This window comes from Falco naumanni, chromosome 6, assembly GCF_017639655.2.
Source record: "Falco naumanni isolate bFalNau1 chromosome 6, bFalNau1.pat, whole genome shotgun sequence".
NCBI classification, from domain to species: domain Eukaryota; kingdom Metazoa; phylum Chordata; class Aves; order Falconiformes; family Falconidae; genus Falco; species Falco naumanni.
Window position 1 is genome coordinate 21,045,234 of NC_054059.1, and position 24,997 is coordinate 21,070,230.

General features: G+C 36.3%; 1 protein-coding gene across 1 annotated transcript in view; it reads left to right on the forward strand.

Annotated features, from left to right (window-relative positions):
* Positions 1-24,997, forward strand: part of CSMD1 (CUB and Sushi multiple domains 1) — a 1,211,070-nt gene that overhangs the window by 952,741 nt on the left and 233,332 nt on the right. The window contains exons 23-24 of the mRNA XM_040599137.1: positions 4,280-4,436; positions 23,224-23,415. Coding sequence (XP_040455071.1) covers positions 4,280-4,436; positions 23,224-23,415 — 349 coding nt within the window. The remainder of the gene's footprint in view (positions 1-4,279; positions 4,437-23,223; positions 23,416-24,997) is intronic.

Consider the following 24,997-nt stretch of genomic DNA (forward strand, 5'->3'; position numbering starts at 1 on the left):
AAGATCTGTACAATTAAGGAAGAGTGCAACGTTTAGTTGTAAGTGATTTCTTTTACTGTCAGAGTAAAGAAACTGGAGTTCAAGAAAATCTAGCCAGAATTTCCTTCTCCTTCAGGTGAGTGTCTGTTTTTATATTCCCACAGTAGGTGTAGATACATTAGCACTGTTACTAGAGCATTTTGCCTCATGAATAATTGTGGCACTGTCCTCTTCTCTTGCCTCTCTTATTTTAATCCCAGCAGCAGAGCAAGCACTTTCCTTTTCATTCCTCACAAATGTTTAGGTGAAATGGGGCGTCCCTGAATGCTCTAGCTACATTTATCCTAGTGCTCCAGACAATGCTGTGATCATTCCCCGCTGCCCCTGAGGCCAGATTTCACAGCTTGACTACATCCATAACGTTAACTCTAATCTTACAAAACAAGGTGGCTCACTCAAACTGTCTCTCAGAAACAGTCCCTGGCCTATGCAGCTCCTGCACTAATGCTTTCTCTGGAAAGATTTGTGAGGGTGTTTGTAAGTTTGAATTAAATATGTGCCAAGGATATACCGATGATAAATACTGTGCAGACGATCAAGTTGTGGTGACTGGACTCCTACTGTGGCAATTTTACTTGCTTTAAAAATAGAAACTACCTTCAGCTGTATATATTCAACTAGGTTTACAGTTGGCACAAGTGGGAATATTGAAGTTGCATATTGATGCTGTAGTGCATAGGGAATAACACAATTTGCAAGGGTATTTCTGACATCAGTAAGACTGGTGCATGAGGAAGGGTCAAAACTAAGGCTTTCAAGAACACATGCAGGTTAACGACTAAAGTAATGGGTAAAGCTTTGTATAGCAGTGTCAAAGTCTGTACTTGAATTAGCAGGAAAGAAATCTGAACTCAAGTAAAGAAATAGAAACAGAAACACCATTTTGAGGCATATGGCAAAACTGAGTACCTGGATTATCTGTTTATTTTAAAGCTTATCCTTTCTCACTCACTAACACTTCAGCTTCCCGATCTCCCTGCCTTAACTGCCACTTGAAACTGCACAATTCTTTAAAGTGGCTAGATATGGTGAAATCTTTATAATGCAATCACCATGAATTTGTTAGAGGTAAGAGGAAGACCGGAATGTCATTTTGTGTCTTTCATCCAGTTGCCCAAATAGATTTTCCTTTTTTCTTCATCACAGAGAAAATAGTAATCATAGCATGTGATTTATAGGTCAAATGGGTTCTCCTAAATGAGTTAAATGGTCACACACAAACTGCCTATTGGGAGTGGTCCTTTGCCCACACTAATTACCAAACCATGACAAAGAATTGCTATGGAAAATGCTTTTTCTTTCCAGGAATGGTTCAAACAAGCTATCAATATAGACAATGGAGAATCAGTGCTTGTATCTGTTCACTAACACTGTTTCAGTTACTAGAGTAGACATGTACCTACTTATGTCTATAACGGTAGCACTGCTAGACAAGTATCAGCAGTTAAAAATTGTGACAGCTTTTTTTACAGCTGCTTTCACACAATCCCTCTTATCTCCTTTTTATTTCATAAAACAGTGTTTTCATTTGTGTCTGGATTCATCTAGAGAGATACTATTATTTGACTTGCTGATCCTCAGGTAGGAATAGTACTGGTAACAGTCAGTGAGGTAGAAGAACACTGTTGGAACAGGATGTCTAAGAGACAATTGTAGTAATTACATGTTGTTTGGGGATTTTTTAAAGATTAATTAAAATAACTTTTTTAAACAGATTTTTTTTATTAATGACTATTAAAAACAGATCATTCAATTCAAAGTAATATCTCTCAAACCAATTAAAATATATCTGTACTTTTTGCATAATAAAGATGATCAGAATGCTATTAAAACCTTATATCTTATGGTGAATGAATTGTGTAATAGATTTCCAGCTCTGATAAAGCGCAATCAGTCCATGTAAGTCATCTCTAGTTCTGGCCCAGGACAAAAGCAGAAGCTTGGAAGCATTTTTGCAGATACTCTTAGCACAGCTTAAAGTCATATTTCTGCTGAGAGGTAGACATCAAGTATGTGTTACTGCTTGCACAAATCTTAAATACAATTGGTTGTGTCTTCTGATAGCTCTTGCATGTGCCGTCATACAAAAAAATCTTTGCCTTAGTAATGACAGAATATAATGTTCTGTCAATGGCTAGCATAATACATCAATTTTCAAAAATTTCTTTTAGGGAAGGTAATTATTTATATCTATGCATGTTTATTAAATTAAATTTATACTTTTATCTTAAAAAATCTTTATGCACGTTGTTTTTATTTTTATTTTTTTTAATGTTGGCATTTGAGATGAATGAGGTAATTTTAAAGCATTCACCTATACTGATGATACGCTGGTGTTTTCTCCGCTGAGAAAATAGCTCTGTTTTTAACTAATGGTCATCATCCAGAAATGCAGTTGCAGTGGTTTGTCTTCTCAAAAGATGCATTTCCAAATTTCATTAATAGATCTAACTGAACATTCAAATAGGAAGAAGTTACTCAAATGTAGCAATTTAGTTTGTTAAATGGGTCACTGCCTGCTTCTGGCTGGAATAAGTATAAATCCTCAATGTACCACAAAGTCTGAGAACGCAGAGATGAAGATCCAAAGCTTGAGATATTTACTGTAATTGTAGCTTTTGCCTTAGTTCTCTACAGTCACACTAGGACATATGAGATCAAGGTTAAAATAATATCTTTTCCTTCATATTAGAAACCAGCTGTTCAGACTCATTACTTGCTGTTGTATAAGCATCTACATGATGTATAGTATATGTTTTGGAAGTATGAAACACTTCATATTTGCTTATTTTTCTGTGCGAAAGTACAGGTGATTTATTAAATTTAAAGAAGAGATTACTTTTTTTAATTCACTTTGAGACAACAACAACCAAAGCAAAAAACAACCAACCCAAAACACAAACAATAAACCCACAAACCAAATCCAAACAACCACAGATTATTCTGGCACTTTGTGGCTTTCAGGGCTTGTAATAAGCAAAAATAATTCCCTGGCCCCCCACCCCCCCTTACCCCTTAGCCAACTCTCTGCACTTGCCTTGTATTGGTGAACAATCAGAAGGACATTCTTATTTATTTGAGGATTTGAAAAATCACAGAGGTTAATATTATTAATTTTCACAGAATCACAGAATGGTCAGGGTTGGAAGGGAACCCTAGAGATGACCTAGCCCAACCCTCTGCTAAAGCAGGTTCACCCAGAGCAGGTTGCACAGAATTGCATCCAGGCAGGTTTTGAATGTCTCCAGAGAAGGAGACGCCACAACCCCTCTGGGCAGCCTCTCCCCCTCAAGGTAAAGAAGTTCTTCCTTGTATTCAGAAGGAACTTCTTGTTTAGCAGTTTGTGCCTGTTGCCCCTTGTTCTGTCGCTGGGCCTGGCCCCATCCTCTGGACACTCACCCTTAAGATATTTGTAGACATTGATAAGATCCCCTCTTAGGCTTCTCCAGGCTATACAGGCCCAGCTCTCTCAGCCTTCCCTCATAAGGGAGATGTTTCTGTCCCCTCATCATATTTGTAGCCCTCCGCTGGGCCCTCTCTAGCAGTTCCCAGTCTCTCTTGAGCTGAGGAGCCCAGCACTGGACACAGCACTCCACACACAGCTTCACCGTTTTGTCCTCCATTAAAGTTTTCAATAAAATAACATGGAAAATACGAACATGTCTATACTTAGTCTGGAAAATAGACTCACATATCTTTTTGAAGATCTATCTTTCTTTCTTAAAACCTATATTAAAACAGAAATTACGGCAGGCTCAGACTCTGAAATAAAAGGTGACAATGTGACTCTAATACCTCAGTTCTGCTGTTGATATCTTCAGAAAGAAGAGAACTGAGTAGGCTGTAAGGGTTTATTTACCTCTTTACAGCCTTTCTTCAATGGTGATTTCAGAAATTGTGCTTGTGTTAGCCTTTGTGAATAATCATGAAAAATAATCTGAGTTTAAGAAACCTCAGAAGATAGATTCATGTATAAATATTAATTTAATTGAAGATGAGCTCACAAAACTGAAAACAAGAAAAGACTATAAAATACCTTAAGTGTAACAATATTTTTAATTCCACTGAACTGTATAGCCAAGTGGTATGTACATCACAACATGGAAGCATTAACTTTATATAAGAAGAAACCTTTGGCAATACATAGCTAAATTTGGAATTATTGTATAAAGATAAACTAAAGTTTTTCAAATATTTAGACTTCATGTCCAGTTTCATTCTATTATTTTGTTTCCACCAGGTGTATGATGGAAAAGATAGTTCTTCACGCTCCCTGGGAGCCTTCACCAAAAATGACATGATGGGAGTTATCCTTAATAGCACCTCTAACCATTTGTGGATAGAATTTAATACCAATGGATCTGATACTGACCAAGGATTTCAGCTCACTTACACAAGTAAGTAGTTCAAAAATATGGTCTCATTGACTGTTTTGTGGGGAGATATGTATTTCTCAGCTGCAGTGATTTCTCATGGAATGGTGAAGGTAATTTCATAGAATGTACTGTTGTTAGGAGACTGAGTTTTACTTGTCTATATGTTTAGAGAGATGTTAGTAATTTAAGAACATTACTAAAGCAAATTTGTAACCTTTCAAATTTAGAAAGCATTATTATTCTGAAGATTTAGCAGTGGGGTTTGAAAAAGATGAATTGTGACATATGTGGCTTGAATGTATTATTGTTATACTGTGGCAGGATATTTATAGAGACAGATTTTGAAAATGGAACATGTAATACATGCATCCAAATATTATAATAATAATAATAATAATAATAATAATAATAATAATAATAATAATAATAATAATAATAATAATAATAATAATAATAATAATAATTGATGATGATGATGATGATGATGATGATGATAATAAAAAGAAATACAACGTGCCTCGGTGCACTCTTAATGTGTCCTGACTGCTTGTCAGGATCAGGGTGGAGTATGCTGGAAGGAAATCTGAGTGAAAACACTGCACTTATCCAACTGTTTTCATGTAATTAATCTAAGTAATCTAGCTGGCAAAACAATGACTCTTTTAAGGGGGATAACTTTGGGGATAACTAGTTTGTTTCCAACACACATAAAAGGATATTTTCTCTGGGTTTCAAAGAATCCTAAAGTTCCCTTTGCCTTCAGTTTACTGCCTTTTACATCAGCTTCCATGAGCTCCTGTTGAATCTTTCAGAGCAGAGCACCACATCATACTGTGGCCAAAAACAGAATCATAGCTCTTTTTAGTACATTTGCTGGTTTCCCTTTGGTTTGGAGCCAGCTGTGGAATGAGCAGAAACCATTCACTTTCCTTCTGTCTTTCTGCTATGCCTGGTAAATCTGAAATTTTATACTACCTTTAGTGGTTTTTTTCTTACAGAACCATAAAGAAATGAAATTGAAATGCCTAGATGAAATTATTGAACTGTTTTTTGTTTTGTTTTTTTTTTTTTTTTAATCTAGATATTATGTAATTTTTCATTTTATTTCAGAATCCAGAAATATTTACTAGGCAAATCTACTCTGATTTACCTATAGAGAGTGTAGAATTTTTATTTTGATATAAAAAAAGAAAATATTTGTTTCAAAAATAATCTATTTTAAGGGCTCTGATTTCAAGGGACTTGAATCTGTTCCTTTCAAATCCTGCTACAGTGATCAGTTCCACCTACCATTTAGAAAGAGTATTTAATTTAAAGATTAATTTTGCTTAAATTCGGCATCCAATAACTTGGTGTTGTTACGCTTCAGTTCAGTTCACAATTCCAATAAGATTTGCTGTGCAATACCAGATTTTTCTATGTAAGTTATCATATTATAATTCATATCTTCAGGCTCTTTTTCCTGGCTGTTTGATTAGTCTTAAATCTCTGTTTTCTATTCTTCCACATATTTTCACATTTTCTGAAGTTTGTAGACAGAATTTGACAGTCTTCAACAGTAGTCTTCACAATACTGTGTACGTAGGCAAACCTGACTTTCCTACGTCTTCATAACATTTTACTTGTTGTTGTTGGTAAATACCTCATTTATTATATCATGTGATCAGTTCCCAGCAGTTCATTTTGAGATGTTTATCTGTAATGACTTTTCCTCCTGCCTGTTCTCACTAGAGACAGTACCTTTTTGTAAATACAGTATTTTCTATTTTCAGGAAGCCAAATTCAAAATAATGCATTTATAGATAGTGACTATTGCACTAGATGATTTTCATCAACTGTCACAAGAAAACATATTCTGTGTTATTTCCAAACACTTCACTGGGGGACTTTTCATTATTTATAAATTGATACAAGCAGAAGATGCATTCTTTTGGAATGCTTTGAAAATTGGCTGCAGTGCTGACTTCTATTCTTCTTTCTGAAGGAGTCCAATCCTAGCAATATTTTAAAGATCATATATACCAGAAATTTATACTTATTATTTGATGGGATTGGAGTTTTTGGTGCCGTTCCAATACAGTTACTATCCAAATGCATCCATTTTCCTTTGGTAAATAAATCAAAAAGAAATTTATAATTATTTGTTTGGATTAATCAAGCTGTAGTTTACAGCTGGACTTAACTTTCCTGAAAGCTTACTCTGCAGTGTATTTATTCACTTTTCAGATTGAAATGTAATGCCAGATACTTTAAAATTACTGAAACAAAGAAAAAAAGTTAAAATTGTGTTAAAATGTGGTCTCACTGAAGGAAATGAGAAATATATATGCTGTAGTGAATGAAATTGAATCATGAATATCATAAGATTGTTAGAAAGAGCTTGGAGAAGTGATGAGTAACAAATCTGTGGTAAATCAGTTCTGGTTATTCCCTTTATGGTTGCTGAGTTCTCGCTGCCCGCAATTGACACATCAACTGCCCTTAACTGTTGCTCTCTCCAGTATTTTTCTTCCTGCTAATGCTATTAAAATCAAGATTAGTGCAACTTTGAAGTTTGAGTTTTAGAGCCATTGTAATGTGTTATTAAAAAGACTAACTTAAAAGTACTATTTCAGTTCTGTGCAACTACCTTTCTATTTTAACATTGTGAATTCTATGGATGATGTTAAATTTACAAATACAACAGAAGGAAAAGCTAGTTATCCATGAGAACAGAAGTGTGGATAAAGAAACTTTTATTTCTGTTTTCAGGATCTCGGTACTAACATAATAAAACAGAATTCTATAAACTCAGAATCCAAATCGTATAAATTGTAGTATTCAGAATATGAGCAGATATTAAAAGGAAATCTGTAAAGGATTCAAGTTCTACTGAAATCTGCTGTGTAGGAAATTGTCTCAGGGTAAGAACAATACTGAATGGAAGCTAGTAATTATAATAATTTTATTCTTGATCTAAAACTCCAAAGTGGTTTCAAGGAAATGGATTTATCACAATGGTTAGAGATTTTTTTAAAACTGGAAAGCATCATGATAAACTCTATAGAAACTAAGAAATATTTTGACCAAAGACTAAAATTATAGTGGCTGAATTTAAGAAAAGTCTCCAGAAAAATGGAGACAATAAAATTTTGCTAATATTTTAGCCTGAGATTGGCGGGGTAAATATGTACGAATAAGAATCAGTGAAACTAATTTGAGAAATAGCTGTATCTAAGTCTACCAGAGGAGAAAAAAACCAAGAGGAACAAAGAGAAAACTTATCCATTGTGTGTCAAACAAGTTAAAATAAAGCCAATTCCTTAAAACTAAGGTTAAAATGCATTAAAGTTAATAAGAGAAAATGAATGTCTGTTTTCACTTATAGTACCTTTAGACCAGTGTCAGAGGGAACATCTACAGCCATTCATATCTCAGTGCTGAGGAAATGAAAACATGAGCTTGATGAGACTAAATCTTTTACCTGAGGTTGATCTCAGTTTTTAATAGATGATTCCTTCTTAAATGTCTTTTATATACCAATGACACAGGAAGTAAGAAAGTCTTTCAATATGAAAACTTTGTGGATTATTTCAGCCTTAGGAATGAAGCCCATATTGTACAAGTTTTCCTTTCTTATTTCTCACTCCTCTCAAGCAGAGCTTGCAAAAATAGCAAAGTTCTTCTTTGCCTCTCTCCCCAGTATATATTTCTTTTTTAACCATCATGGGGGATGGGAAGATGTAGCCATAGGCATTCCCACAGCTGGACCTACCTTTCCTGCTCACTGCTCATCAGAAGATTAAGCCATTCTGGCCAGTGCTTTGTGCTATAATGTTAGTACTATATGGTGATGATACAAAACTGGGAGGAGTGGCTGAGACCCCAGCAGGCTGCGCTGCCATTCAGCGAGACCTGGGCAGGCTGGGGAGCTGGGCGGAGAGGGACCTCATGGAGTTCAGCAAAGGCAAGTGGAGGGTCCTGCCCCTGGGCAGGAATAACCCCCCGCACCAGTACAGGCTGGGGCTGGCCTGCTGGGAGGCAGCTCTGCCGGGAAGGACCTGGGAGTTCTGGTGGACAGCAAGGTGGCCATGAGCCAGCAGTGTGCCCTGGTGGCCAAGAAGGCCAGTGGGACCCTGGGGTGCATCAGGAGGATCGTGGCCAGCAGGTGGAGGGAGGTGATCCTGCCCCTCTGCTCTGCCCTGGTGAGGCCACATCTGGGGTGCTGTGTCCAGTGCTGGGCTCCCCAGTTCAAGTGAGACAGGGAACTACTGGAGAGGGCCTAGCAGAGGGCTACACAGATGATGAGGGGACAGAAACATCTCCCTTATGAGGGAAGGCTGAGAGAGCTGGGCCTGTGTAGCCTGGAGAAGAGTGAGAGGGGATCTTATTAATGTCTACAAATATCTTAAAGGTGAATGTCTAGAGCAGGGGTCCTCAAACTTTTTTAAAAAAAGGGTCCCAGTGCTCGGATGAAGTGGCAGGCAGTCATCTGCGGCTGCTTGATTTCCCCCCCAGCCCCCAGCAGGGGCAGGGCGGGGGGGGGGGGGGGGGGGGGGGGGGTCGGGGGGGCCTGTAAATACCGGGGGCCAGATTGAGGACCCTGGGGGGCCATATCCAGCCCGCGGGCCGTAGTTTGAGGATCCCAGGTCTAGAGGATGGGGCCAGGCCCAGCGACAGAACAAGGGGCAACAGGCACAAACTGCTAAACAAGAAGTTCCTTCTGAATACAAGGAAGAACTTCTTTACCTTGAGGGGGAGAGGCTGCCCAGAGGGGTTGTGGCGTCTCCTTCTCTGGAGACATTCAAAACCTGCCTGGATGCAATTCTGTGCAACCTGCTCTGGGTGAACCTGCTTTAGCAGAGGGTTGGGCTAGGTCATCTCTAGGGTTCCCTTCCAACCCTGACCATTCTGTGATTCTGTGACTCAGTGTTAAATTGACGTTCAAATTAAAAAGAAATCTTGCTGATGCCACACAGTGACGGGCAGTAAAAACAAAAGACAGCTGTCTGGTAAAAGTAACAGACTGCAACTTTAAATAAGGAGCAATGCAGTACGGCTTCTGCATAAAAACAGGCAGTCTCCCTTTGATAGCTAACCATTCCCTTATCGCAATCCTGACACAAGAGGAATTTTAACAGTGGCTGTTTTCACTCCTCATGTGGAGAACTGAACTTTCCTTGTGTCACATGTACTTCCTTGCTACTCTTTAATACTCATTCTTTAAAGATAGTCTCTTTTCCTAGGTATAGAAAAAACAAAATCAGTCCTGCAACACTTCATCATACATGTCATATATAAATCTTTTGTGAAACTAAGTACTGCTTAATGCTGACTAGTTTGTGGTCTGTATGGAGCTGTACAGATCATAAAGTACTCAGAACTATACTCTACTTCCACAGTGATCACTCTTAACTCCTGTGAAGATAACTTGTACAGTAATTTTACTTGTGTCTTATTCGATGCACATAGATGACAATGCAAAAATTACTTTCACAATTTCTTTTTGCCAGTAGCCGTGTCGTTTATCTTTTAAAGACATTGCTGTTTTATGTACATGCCCAAAATTCATAGAAAGAAGGTAAAACACCTAAAACAATCTTCATATCTCAAAACAAAGGCTGCAACAAAGAGGCCAGTGTCTGTGCTTCCTGTTCAAATACTTGTCCATCCTTGTTTTTTCAGTAAAAGTTTACACACAATGGAGAGCAAAACACTTTTTCCCTTCACAGGGCTGGCTAGGACTATCAAAACTCATTTCTTCTCATGATTCCTGAAGATGCGTGTCTATATTCATGATAGCACATAGCCATGTCCTCAGAAAGTATCCCCAGGGTTGTGATGCGTAAGGAATTTTGCCACTATGTAGAACTGCTCTTTGGACTCTCCTCAGACCTGAGGGCTTTTAACAAGTTCCTTCACTGGCAGCCACCTGTCTGAGATAATGTGAAGCTGCTCTCAGTCCTTATCCAGACATCTACTTTTTTAGGAGCAGCTTATCTAGTTCTCTATGGCAATTTCATGGTTCCTCAGTCTGTGCAGGATATAATAGAAACAAAAGCTTCACTTATCTGCAGGATAAGCTTTGGAGTTCATTGTAATGAGTCAGTGGAAGGGTCCATCCAGGAATATTGACAGATATTATCTGCAGGAATGTGCCAAGCAGTACTGCTACTCAGCAGTATGTTCGGCCTCACAACAGACTCCTGTGTATTTCAGAAACATGCAGAACTAGTTACAGACTCTATGAAGTCTGAAAACCATTCAGATTTGTGGCATACTCTGTACGTGGACTTTAACTTTCTGAAGGCCTTTCACTCACCTGTTGCTGATTCACTGCTATAGATTAAAAGTGAAGTCTCATGTTAGTTCCTCAATACTTGTCTTTTATTTGTATCCTCCATTTCCCTATGATGTGAAATCAGGTATTTTCCTGTATTTCTGATAAGATGGAAACGAGGGCTAGAAAAATTCTCACTAAGGATTTTTCTTTTTAAGAGTGAATGTTATGTAGACTCATATCTTAACTTCCACAATTTAGAACCCATGACCATTTCTTTCATTGAAAGCTGAATTCTGGTAGCTATCCTTTCTGCCAGAATGGTGGGCAAGATTTAGACCTTTGGGCTGTGCCCAACTCCACAGAATTTGCATCAAATTATCTCTAGTGTTTCTAAAAGAAAATAGATTTAGGATTGTGCATAGATAGATTTTTTTTTAAAAAAATGTAGGTTTAACATTTATTTTGCATTCATCATCCTCTATATTTAGCATGCATAGTTAGGAGTTTTACAATATACTGTTCATTGCGCTCAATATATTCTTTTCAGTTTAAGAAAAGAAGTTTTGAAATACATTTCTCAGACATGATGCACGCATTTGGCATTGATAGTATTCTGTTATTACTAGACTTCGTTTTAATCTTTAGTTTAAGTTCTCTATTATAAACATTGTCTACCCCCACATCTTTCAAGAGATAGTGAAAGTTAGTGCATGGAAGGTGAATCTGAATTAGCATAATCTAAATTTATATAAATGGCTTAAACCTGGAAAGTAAAGAGAATCCTGAACTGAAATTCAGTTTAGTTCATTTCCTATTCTACAGTAATTGACAATGTTAAAAGAATGTCAATAAAAACAATGTTCTGAAACTGCAGACTCAGTCAATTCTTCTAGCACACAGGCTCACATTCAGAAATACAGTGGCTTTGCCTCAGGCTGTATAGTGTCAGTTGAGCAGAACAATCCAGTAATGAAAAGAAGCTCTTTCAATTTCCTTTCAGTAATTAATTGGTATATAAGATCTGTTCCAAAGAGAATCTTCAGACATTGAAGTAAAAATGTAAGACAAAATTAAATGAAAATAAACAAAAGGCAAAAATCATTAAATGAGTAGGTCTTAACCTATACGTGTATGTGTATATATATATATATACACACATATATATTCACAGATTGTTTTAAGATCAGTACAATTATGTGACTAACCCCAAATTAATGTAGGCTGTATTGAGTGCATAGGGAAAATTATGCTAAAAGAAAGTCAAAGTTGCAAAATTGGGAAGTAAACATTTAATAAATGTTAAAAGAAAGGTTTGTTAGAAATTTTAATTAACTTGTGTACAAGAATTACTATATCCTGTTTAATAACATGATCATATCATAGTATCTTCCCTCCCGCCCACCCCCCCAAAAACAACAACAAAAAAAGTAAACTGTCTTCTGCAGGCTTTCAGGATTTTCAGTACAGAAGTATGAGAGATAGAGAATAGTGGTTTTTTGGTTGCAATACAAAGGAAATAGAAGCCAGACTTGTAGAGAAGGGAAGAACAGAGAAGGAATATGTGGGCACCTCTTATGTTTACATGTCTGCAGCTTGGAATAAGGGAAGCTGCAGTACCAAACCAGAGAGCTTTGAGAAGTGCAGCAGGCAAGAAGAGTGCCTTGGCATATAGGGAAAGATGACGTTTGAGACAAAAGGACTAGGATACACATGTAAAAGAGGAGGGTAGCAAGGCAAACTCTCCAAGAAACATTGGAAGCATGTGGACTGGGGGACTGAGACTGCACTGGTAAGAAGAAAGTTGCAAGAATGAAACTGGGAAGAAGAATCACAAAAAATAGAAGAGTAGTAGCATGCTGTATTAAGAGTAAGGCTGAATAGTCCATGTTTATTAAACTCTCTTCAAAAATACTTGGAGTGAAAGCCAGGCTTTTGTTTGAATTAAAATATGCATATTCGAAATATGCATACACAAGATTAATAACATCTTTTTAAAAAAGATTTCTGAACATTTAAAAGAAAAACATTTTACTTAGTCTCCAACAATTAAATAATTTATCATTTTTATATCCCTAAATCATCCCTCTGTGCATGGGATTAGAAAGAAAAGGATGTTACATATTTCTCATTTTCAATTAAGGAAAAAAAAGACATTTTATATAAGGAATTAAAACATGTAAAATGGTAATTTGTTAAAGGTTATTTTGATTTGGTTCTAATAATTGCCAGTTATAATCTTTTGAAGGACTTCTGGCTTTTCTGTGTATGGGTCAGAGATTCTCACCCCATCTAAAGCCACTAGGTTTTCCTGTGGTAATCGCAACTATTGCCTTTAAGAAAAGAGCTTCTTTTTGAAATCTCCTGTTATAAAGTTTAAAATGCAGTTATGCTTTGAAGGTGAGAAAGATAGGGGCTAGCAGAGATCACCATAGATATCCGTATGCATGTGTTGGTTTACATTTATATTGAAAATTTATCTTTAGAATATAACAGGAAGATTTTTCAGTAATACTAATTCAGGTAGGCTTCTTAAGGATATTTCTTTCTCATCTACTGATGTATGCATCCTAACTATAATATGTGGTTTAAATTTGCAAGCAGATTTCAGGTAAATTCATAATCCCAGGTGTGCTGGCCTAAAGATTATGTTATTTTAATATTAAAGAAGTGATGCTGTTTGACGAATTATTTCTTAGACCTTAATGGGAACAAAGCTTCCATGAATCTGTCAGTGCAGCAGCTTGAAGAACAAAACTTGTTTACCTTCTTTGCCACCTCAACCTGAACATTTTCTCTCTTATTTTTTAAAAATAATCTATTTGTATGAAGCCATTATGGGTTTAGCAATTATATGGGTGTATGTAAAATTGGACTTACTGAATTTTAGGTGGGATTTATTCCAAAAATTTTTCCATTTCCTCTGCTTTTCACAAAAAGACTCATGTTTATTTGCAATGAATCATGTCCTCTTTTCCAAGTTTTACGTAAGTAGACAGTAATGTACTAACAATTTATTGCAATTGCTGTAAGTATGAGAATTTTCCCCAAAACAAAAACTTGTGTCTGAAAGCTTAGGATACTTGAAGATACTGTCGGTACCTTATTGTTCTTTACGACTAGTATTCTTGCCTACTTTGGCCTCATGTTAGACAAAAAATTATTATTACCAGTTTAGGATTATTGTCTCAACCCTCTCTGTTTTGGGAAGGAGAAACAGCAGCTATTGAGTATGAGACAAGGGCAAAACCTGCCATTGTTATCTAGCCAATTGTCTTATTGATATGCAATTCCTTCAGTCAGGTAGATGATTTTCACTTAGAAAACTAGGATGATAGACCAATCTTTCTTGCAAGCTCCTTCTTGCTGCGATTCAAATGTAAGATTTTTTAAGTGCCTCATTGCTGATTTACAAACTGTCAAATTTATGAAAGTATAAATATAACAGTCTAAATATTATATATCTATAACCATATATAGAAATATATTTATAAGTAAATTTATAAATTATAAATTTATATAAATGTAATATATATATATGTATATATTATAAAGATATTATTCTGTTCCATACTTCTCATACTGTTATACAAAATTAAAACCTTACATATGATTTATTTTTTTTTTAATGTTGGACATTTCAAGGCATTTGTGTGTGCCCCTGAGATTAAAGTTTGACCTTAGCTTTCTTCTGACTGATTTTTTCCCTTTCTTAAAACTGTTTAAATGACCTCTTCTAAAATAAATAATGTAAAATACATTACATAACCATTTTTTTAGATTTTTTTTAAATTAAAATAATTTATGAAAACATAAATTTTCAGGGAAAAAATAATCCAGAATTCATTTGTAAGGATTTTAACAGATCAGATGTAGGAATGGGACTGTTTTCTCTCTTGCCTTCATTACATGAGGGAATAGTTTACATTTCAACAAATTAAGCTTGTTGCCCTAGAATATAATCATTTTTTATAACTGAACATTAGCAATAAATAGGGAACATATTTTTTAGTCATCAAAAATATGTTTCTTATTATTTACAACTCAAAGTTATTTATTAATAAAATTAATTTTATTCCTTCAGAAGTTTATGCATGGTATTAAAAACACCCTGCCAAAACTATGTGTGTATGATATATGAGCAGAATTAGGATGCATGTAGAGAGCAGACTATTTGGAAGAAAGATAGTTAAAGAGGATGAATGCTATAAACTTACTTATTTCTGTTCCTTTCACTTCCATAAACTTTCTAGGTGGGGAAAGTTGCTTAAGACAGAATAATGACAGGTCAAAAAGATTTATGTGTTTCTCATTATTTATCTAGATTCACCAGAGTGTATTTAGAACTTGATTTTCAGAAGTGTCAGGCATCAACATCACTAGCCAGAATAACAGGCAGTGTGTGAACGTAGTTTCCTTGTCAGTGTGTGAAAGAATGAGCACAGCTACAGATGATGGGGATCTTAACTTTCAGTTGTCTGTGCCATACTGATTTTTAGAATCTTGTACAATTTTTTCCATACTTCAATCCATCCTTTATGTTCGTGGTGACTTGATAACTCTGAAAGTGATTATTCTAGAAAAGACTGTGAGGAAACAAGTGCCTTTGTAGTCACTGAAGCATATGGCAGGTGTTAAGCCAAAACACCTTGCACTAAATACCATGAGAAAAAATGTATGTGTCCATATTATTTCTTCTCATTTTCTCCTCCCCCCATGACCAAAAAAAAAAAAAAAAAAAAAAAAAAAAGTCAGACCAGTGCTCTGCTCACAAGTAACATACAGAATATTTTTAAGTGCTAACTGTGTGAGTAACTTCCTCGCAACTGCAGAATGAGTATTTGTTGGCATTTACATGCATTTAGAAATCTATTATAGACTCTGGACATTAATTACTCTTTGGTAGTTCAAAAATGACTGTGTAAAATATATAGATTATGTATATGAGCTTAAATTGCTTGAGATTTAGATAACACTGAGTTCTTGATGTTTCCAATATTTTCACATTAACTTACCTTACCTTTTAAATATTAAAACAACTTTTAATTTTTCCATGTATGTACTGAAGGATTTATATATGCATCTGCCCTACTTTTTTTGGAGTCATCCCAAAATATTTTACTACATCACTTTCAGAAGCTAAAGACAGATTATACATCATTTATAAGCTCTGACCTCCCTAGCAAGTAGACATGAAAAGATAACATTACCTTTTCACTGCGCAGGGCCCACCCAGTCTATACTTATGGTATAGTAAATTATATAATTATTAGAGATTATTAAACACTATTTGGAGTCCCATGGGGTGTGCTTTTAATCCTTTAGTGCTTAATAAATAAGCTGAAAAAGCTTTTCTAAATTCATGGGGTTTCTTCTAAATTTTTAATGGGGATTAGTGGCATTGCTGTTTTGACAGTATTTTCTCATCTGTAACAAACAGTAATATTATTAGGAAATTATATGAGTATAAATTTACTCATGTAAGCTGAGATCATTAATAGTGTTGACCTACACCTATATGCTACATATTTTGTTTCAGGATGTTCTTCTTTAGGTTAGAGATTGAAAGTTTTGCAGATAGTCCAGGTAGCATTTCTTCTAAAAAAATCTTTACAGTTTTGCCTGGTAGGCTTTCTATTTAGAGTTCATACTACAAACTGCCAGAGTCAACTGCAGGCACAACGCAGGTTCATGCTTTTTTGAAGAAACTCCATCTATATTATTATTTTTTTAACAGCTTGGTGTCTACAGTATTCTTTTACTTGCTGGTTACATTGTTCTGGGATCATATCTGAGGCTTAGGTGCCAGTCATTAAAAATGAATCTGTGCAGAATCAGAACACCCAGCAGTGCAAATCTGATCTGAATCTGGCATGAACATGACTGAATTCCTGTGAAATTAACTAGAGCATACAGAAGGAAACTTATGAACATTTTGTGCTTTTATGCCAGTTTTATATATGGTTTGGCGTAAAGTCACAATGGCATTGACAAACAATAATTAGTGCAACATAAAGCTTCTAAATAAAGTTAACCTATTAAAAATTGTTGAACACATTTGCACCATGGGACCATAGTATTAAAGGACTGTGATGATACATTTATTTTACTGTCAGTTCAATTATTTCCTGTGTTAAAACTCTTCTCTTCCACCTCCATGGGTGAAGTTTTAACTGCCATAGTATACTTTGTGCTAAAGCATGAACAAGGTTAACTAAGCCAAAAAGAAAAAAAGGAAGGAGTAAACCCCTGCAGCCTTATTTCTTGGGTGCTCATAAAGGACCTATATTCTGGTCCCTGATAACAGTGTGCTTGTATGTTCTGCTAAGACAGATGTAATGTAACATGCCTCATCATTTCCTTGTGTCAGAAGTAAAATTTGATTATGAGTACCATAGCTTGCAATTCAGAGTGTCTATTGCTTTTGTCCACTTTCTAGACCCAGACCTCACACACAGCCACTGATGCTTTAAGGTGTACCTGTTGTAGCATGGGTTTATCCACAGCCACAGATGCTTCGAGATGTACCTTCTCCAACATGGACTTGTTCTTGGGCCACAATTCCTTCAGAGGCATACCTGCTGCGGCACAGACATAACCATGGCCACAGATGCTCCAAGATATACCTGCTCAGGCATGGACTTAGTGACGGCTACAGGGGCTTTGGGGTGTCCTGCTTCCACATGGACTCATCCACAGGTCACAGTCCCTTTGACTCGAGTTCACACTGAAGTTCCAGCCTGTCCAGTACAGCAGCACAGAAACAGCAGCTATGCCCCGGCTGCCTGCCAGCTCCAGCATATTGCCATTGCTGTTATCAGAATGTTCTCAGGGACAGCACAGTGAGATGATAAGCAGTACAGCAAGCAGCAAAAGCAAGAAACAGCCACTAATGAGCACTAGAGTCTAATATATAGTAAGGCGAGCAAGCCCCAGCAAGCACAGAAACCTGCCCCTTAATAGCTAAACAGCAATATCAGCTATAAATTCAAACTAGCACATTCCAGTCAAATCCATTGTTATCTCAAATCCTTCATGCTCTATGTTGGGCACCAAAAAGGACTGTCATGGTTTAACCTCAGCTGGCAACCAAGTACCATGCTGCTGCTTGCTCACTCCCCCCCACCCAGATGGATGGGAAGGAGGATTGGAAAGGAATGTAATACTCCAGGGTTGAGATAAGAACAATTTAATAGGTAAAGCAAAAGCCGTGCATGCAAGCAAAGCAAACCAAAGAATTCATTCACTACTTCCCATTGGCAGGCAGGTGTTCGGCCATCCCCAGGGAAGCAGGGCTCTGTCACACGTAATGGTTACTCGGGAAGACAAATGCCGTAACGCCAAATATCAGCCCCCCTTCCTTCTCCTTCCCCCAGTTTATATACTCAGCATGATGTCATATGGTATGGAATACCTCTTTGGCTAGCTTGGGTCATGTATCCACTCCCAATTTCCTGTGCCCCTCCAGCCCTCTCACTGGCAGGGCTCAGGAAACTGAAAAGTCCTTGATTTAGTTTAAACATCACCCAGCAACAACTAAAAACATCAGTGTGCTATCAACGTTGTTCTCACATCAGAGTCAAACACAGCACTGTACTAACTACTAAGAAGAAATTAACTATCCCAGCTGAAACCGACAGTATATAAACCTAAAAACTGAGACTACCACGGGTCTTTTCCTCAATTGGCAATAATTAGAAGAAATAAAAATCCATACTTGTTTTCCAACGTGACCTTTTGATAGAAATATCTGAATAAACTAAAAAAAAAACCATCAAATACTGAAGCGTTTAGTGTCTCAGAGGTATTTAAATTTAGGCTTCATATTTTTGCTTCCAGTTAGATATTTTTACTAGCATGTTATTTTTTTCTGTATCGTGTGTGCAATAGAACATTGAATTCTGATACCCAAGACAGTGAGTGGTTATGTTCTTTACAAGCAGCTTATCTAACACTTTAACCAAAATAAATATTTGATTAGATTTGAGTTTAGAATAGACTGACAGAAAATCTTAACTCCTCTGTTGATATAAATTCTCCCACGGAGTCTCAAAAATAAGATTTTAGAAAGCAATATATTTCTGTAAGGGACTTCTTGTCCTCTGACATGCACAGGCAATTCCTATATCTATTGCTGTGTATTCAGACAGTGTCTTTACTAAAGCTTATTTTTCCTACTTCTAATTTGCAGAGGACTTTTGCCATTTACATATACAGAAAAACAGTTCAGTGAGTATTTGTGGAGTATGACAGTCTTGAAGAAGCAGGCAATTCACTTTGGGATAGTGCTATTGACAGGTGAAAAAGTCTTTCCACATTTGGAGAATGATGGCTCAAGAACTGTAAAAATATGCTAGATTTAGAGACACTTTGTCTACATTTATGGTATTCATGTTAGAAGAGTAAATGGACAAAATCATTACATTTCATGTGATTATCTAGACCAGTCTGAGGTGGAGGAGAGGAAGAGCCAGTAAGTAGTTAACTAATTTATTCTCCTGTTATTGCAATAGTAATTGAATTTTATGTGATATGCACTTCTAGTTAAAATTTATGTATTTATTTATTTATTTATTCTTAGTATTTTATTTCTTTATAAACATACACACAACTACACAGCCTTTTGTAATGGAAATCAATATAGTCTAACATTTGGATGCTATGATATATACATACTACATATTTAGCAATGTAACAGAAGTCATTTCAAAACCATGTTAGTCAAAATAATGCCAAGGGATAGTAAATAATTTTACAGGTTGGAGATTTTAGGCTTAAGATAAACAAAACCCAACAGTTCTTATTTGTTGGCTCTTCCTAAATGCCAAATCTCAATCTACATTTTGAATTAATTTCTGTCTTCAGAAAATTTGGTTTAGAAGAAATTCTTTCGATAAGAGCCCCAGTAAGTTTTTTATGTTAATATCAAGATCATTTCATTTAATGATGAATTTCATATTTTTGTATTAGATTATATGTAATTCAATTATAGTATTCTAATGCAGTAGTAAAGTGAATTTTGGTCTCTGATCTGTGGGACCTCATGGACTTCTGCCATAGAGTCTGCAAATGTAATGAAAAGCAAGCTTATTTTCAATAGTGATAGACTTTTATAGTACTGTAACTTACTTTTGAGAACTTCTAGCAGTCCACAAATCATAAAAGGTGGAAACACCCTATGCTAGTGGGTACTTGAAGGTATAAGTGACTTACAATAACTATGTGAACTATTAATAAGCTAAAGGAAAGGCAGAAAGATCTGTGCTACTCACTTCTATTTCAAAAGAAGACTATAGAAAGTGCAGGCAGGCAGTGGTAGGCTTCTGTCAAACTTCTAAAGCTTCTGGCAGGATCTCTGTTCATGTCAGTGATGTCAAGAGTCCTCAGGGATCATCATTGCAGATAAGGAGAAAATGGAATAGTATATGTGCCATGTATACTGTGCAAACAGATTGTAAAAAGATAAACACACTAATCTTGGTTTTGCACCATTCAGGAAGCTTTAATTTTGATGAATGAGGAGATTTGTGCCTTTTATAGACATCATCCCACAGAAGTGGCACTGCAAAAAAGAAAGGAAAATAAGTAAGATTCTCTGGCATTGCATTAGATATATTTTCACAAACTTGTGCAAAACCGCATGCTAAGTGGAATACATGAAATGGCAGCCAGTCAGAATTACAATTTTATCCCAGTCTTGACATCTTCTGTATTGAAAATGGCTCTATAGCACATTAGAAGGGCTTGTTTGTCCAAAAGTTTGTTTCATTTCACCCAGTTTTATCTGTTGGTCTGCCTCTCCCTGACAACCTTTTCTTGGAAAATCAATCTCTTATGTAGCTTTGTAACTATATATTAGTGTTATGGAAAGTTTATTTCACCACACACAAGTAGATTCTTTAATCAGAAGAGTTTCATCTGTCAATCACATGCCATTGCTAGTGCTAACCAAATGTTGCACCTACTGAAGGATGGGAAATTATCTAAAAGCCGGTGGCAGAGAAATAGTGTTACACTGGCTCACGCTGTCAAATCAGTAATAAAGTATGTTCACTTATCTATTAAACAACTTACATTTTCAGGTTTCCAAATAAATGTCTTTCTATGTGTAATAAAATTAAAACAATTAAATATAGCTATTTCTTGTGATGTTCAGCTCATGTGAATGACCTAATCATCTTGGCTTTTTTTATAGTGAGTGAAGAGAAATGGACCTTTTTAGAATTGCATAATTACACCAATCTATTTTAGATATCTATTTTAAGATGAGATTAATCATGGCCCATAAATTACTATTAACTCTAAAAGACAACAGGTTTAGATATGGCTGTTTATATATGAGAGCTAGTTAAAATGAATGCTATCCCTTTTGTCTGGAAACTGAGTATGTTTGCTTGTTTCTTTTTTGTCAACAAAGTGAAATTGCAGGGATGTGCAAATGTTCAAATGGAAACAATCTTTTAGCAAGGGAGTAATGATAAATCTCTATAATCCATTTGTACATTATGTGATTATAGATACTCCTTCTGACACATAAGCTGCAACTGTTAATAAACAAAACATTATCAGGACGAGAGTGTGGGAAAGTGATCATCTAGACTGCTGTAATGTTAGGGTAAATGCTGGCATGCTTCTACCTTGGGTTGTCTAGCACTCTCCCAAACAATCTCAAGCGTAATGTTGTAGAACAGTGTATGCTAAATTCCCAGAAAGTGGCTGGTTGACAGCCATGCTCTTTTGAAGGGTAATTGAGTTTAACAATGCATGGCTGTGGTCAGAGCATTCTCACTGGCTTTGGGGCTTCATGTTTCTTATGATATTAGGACAGACAGAGAGGCAGTGTCTATGTGATTAAATAGCATTATATTTTTCTGGGTGGGCTTCCCTTTCCCTAAGTCTAAATACTTAGAATTCTGAGCCACTATAGCCTATTATATAAAGAAAGAGCCTAGGCTCAGTTTACAGTAAAGGTAGAAAAAAAGTGTTTCCAGAAACTGATTGAACTGACTGATCTGACCACCTATCTAAATAGTTAGTTTTCTGGAGATTTGTATTTCTGGACTGAGTAGGAAAGTAGCCTAAGCTGACTACTTCAGATTTAGCCTTCTAATTTTCAGAACCCTGAGTTATAGCAGGTAATTCCCAAAATTTGTTCCTAATTTATGATCAAAGGAAAAAAAAGTGGTTTGTGTTTTCAGAGGACTCAGGTGATAGACAGCTTTAGCATCTGTACAGGAAGAAAAGCAAGGTATTAGACTCCTTGCCATTTCTTCAGCTGAGGTTGACCTCAGCGCCAGAAGAAAGGAAATAAGAAAAATATGATACCAACTCTAGTTTGTACATTTGTGAAGTAATGACACGTTGTGTATGAGTATGCTATTTATCATAGATATGTCTGATTGTCTCCTAATTAGTGAATGACCTCATAGAATCATAGAATGGTTTTGAGTTAGAAGGGATCTTAAATATCAGGTAGTTCAAAGCCCCCTGCCATGAGCAGGGACATATTCCACTAGACCAGGTTGCTCAAAGCACCATCCAACCTGGCCTTGAACACTTCCAGAGATAGGGCAGCCACAGCTTCTGTGGGCAACCTCCTGTAGAGAATGAGCCGAAAACAGCAAACTGAACAGAAGACCAGCAGCCTGATTCAGAACCACTTAATGAAGCTGTTCAGCAAAATAAGGACAGCAAATGGAAACCATTTGTGTAGTCAGAATTACTTCCTTGGGCTGTGGACATGACTGTAATAAAGGAAGAATACACAAAGAAAAAGAATATAGAGTTGAGAAAGATGAATTTGGAACCACTCTTTATATTGCTCCAAGAACTGGACCTCAAGGCAAAAGGAGAGATTTAGAATGCATCTTTACATTCTAGCAATGCTATACGGAGAAAATGCAGAGAGGAGAGGATAAAACATGGCAAGAGTTGTAGCTGCTTAGAGTAGAACTGCTCATTCCAAGGAGCACAGAGGTAACTGCTTATCCCATTCAGCATGTTAATAGGCCAAAAAGGGGAATGCTATTTGAAAATCAGTGTAGGGATATGTCTTCTTTTCGGCAGAGAAGAAACTGAAACCATGCTATCTTGACACTAAGATGGATAGAACAACCTTTGCATGTTCTTCCTTAGTTGCCACTATGCTCTGCTGGCTTTATTGTAGAGATTAGATGAGGAGATGAAGCTGCCATTTAGTGCTAAATGCAGGCTTGATACTTCCTCTTCTTTGGATAAAAAATAATAGAAGTTGTATAAATTAATAAATAGCTCACTAATCTCTTTTAGGATAGTGTAGATATTAAGCTTTTTTCAATAAACTAATACTATAATCAAGTATCAAATGAATAATTAGTTGTTGGTGCTCCAGTTTCTGATTTACCCAAATTATATATAATTTATGTTTGTTCACTGTGGATATATTTAATCTAATTGAATCATAAGAACATAATTTGCATCAATATCAGATTCGTTGACATTATATTTTGTTTGATATTTTATATCTCTGTGTCTTTATTTCTTCTTTTCTCTTCCCATTTTTGTTCACAGGTTTTGACCTAGTGAAATGTGAAGATCCTGGCATACCAAATTATGGCTACAAGATCCGAGATGAAGGACATTTTATAGACACTGTCATTTTATACAGCTGTAATCCTGGCTATACAATGCATGGTAGTAGTATTATGACCTGCTTAAGTGGAGATCGGAGAGTTTGGGACAAACCTTTGCCTACTTGCATAGGTAATATGGATTGTGACAGTGAAAGATTTCATTCTGGTGTTTCAAGGGTAAAAGAAAGAAATTGTATTTCTATACTTTATGAGATGATAATGGTGTAAACGTAGTTTAAATTTCAAGTAAAGATATAATGTGGACATCCAAGTATACCGTCTCTGAAATATATGGCTGGCTATTAATGGCTACAAAACTGCTGGGAAACGCTTCTATCTATAGGGCAGCCTTTGGCAAAAGACTACTGTTTTGTTTCTGATGATATCCTGGGTCATCGAGTCTGCCATGCTATCACAGGCAGTGGTATTATCTAAACACTTCACAGGCTAAGCCACCCCCATCATAAAGCCAATAATGATCTTTTTTACCGTATCTGTTTTCATCAGATTATTTCAGCATCTCATTCCTATGAAGCTAGTTTCTAATTTTTATCCCACATTGGTGGATTGTTTTATCTGAGTGCTCTTTAGTCATTGTTGCCATGCTAGGATACCCCATCTGTCAGAGTGTTGAGTAGATTTTTTCTTTAAATATCATGTCTTCAAGTGTCTTAAACTGTGTGTCATTACAGACAACATAAATATTAAATCAAGAAGTACTAGGTGAGATGCATAAAATAACTGGAAACTAGGATAGCTATTGACTTTGTACCTTTGCTAGGCAGTTTCTCTCCTTCCATTTTGCTTTCCAGTCCAGCAGTTACCAGGGACTTCCTGAGTTCAAGTTTCACGTGGACTTCCCATGACTCCTTGGGAAAGCCTTTCTTTCTGTGTGCCCTCTGATGCTTAGTTTTTGCCTCTGCTGCCTGCTGCGGGCAGGCCACCAACTGCTTTGAGCACTCACCTGACCTGCAGAATCCTTGCTTGTTGCCTCTCTCCTATATTGGGTGCTACATTCTCCATTCCAGGAGCTGCTATTTGCTGAACACATTCACAGACCTGCAGTCTACAAAGGAGCAAGTTCCCTTCCTTTCAAAATTCACTTTACCCAGAGAGGGTAAGTGCCAGAAAAACATCAGTGAACAGTGTTTCTGCTTAGTCTTTAGTAGAGGTGTTATTTCCCCCCCTTGATTCTAGAATTCTAAGTTTTCTTGTATGTATCTGACAGGTCAAAACAACTCTTTCCAGTTTTGATTTAAAGACTTTTTGAGATTCTTTATACATTCAAGTCCTTAAGCTCTTCAGTTTAATCGACCACCTTCCTTTTCCTCTAAGTTTGCCCTTTTGCAGAGAAAAGCTATAATTAGTCCTACCTTTGCCTGTCTCCCCATTTAATTTAAATGAAGTCATTACTCTAAGGTCATTTTCTGTAATATTTTCTTGTGCCTGTGTTCACTACCAATTAAGTATTTGAATCAATTCTAAAATACTTGTGGGTTTCAAGTTTATTAGGTGAATAAATCCATCCGTCTACCTACTTCCTTTTCTTAGTATGATGATTTGTCCTCTGTATGTAGGGTGTTAACATCTCAATCATACAGTATTAAGAAAAAATAAAAGAATGTATATTCCAGTCTGACCTGGAGGAATATAGGGAAAACAGGATCAAATGAATCTAAGTAAGATTCCCATCTTAGCTCCTGTAGAACTTC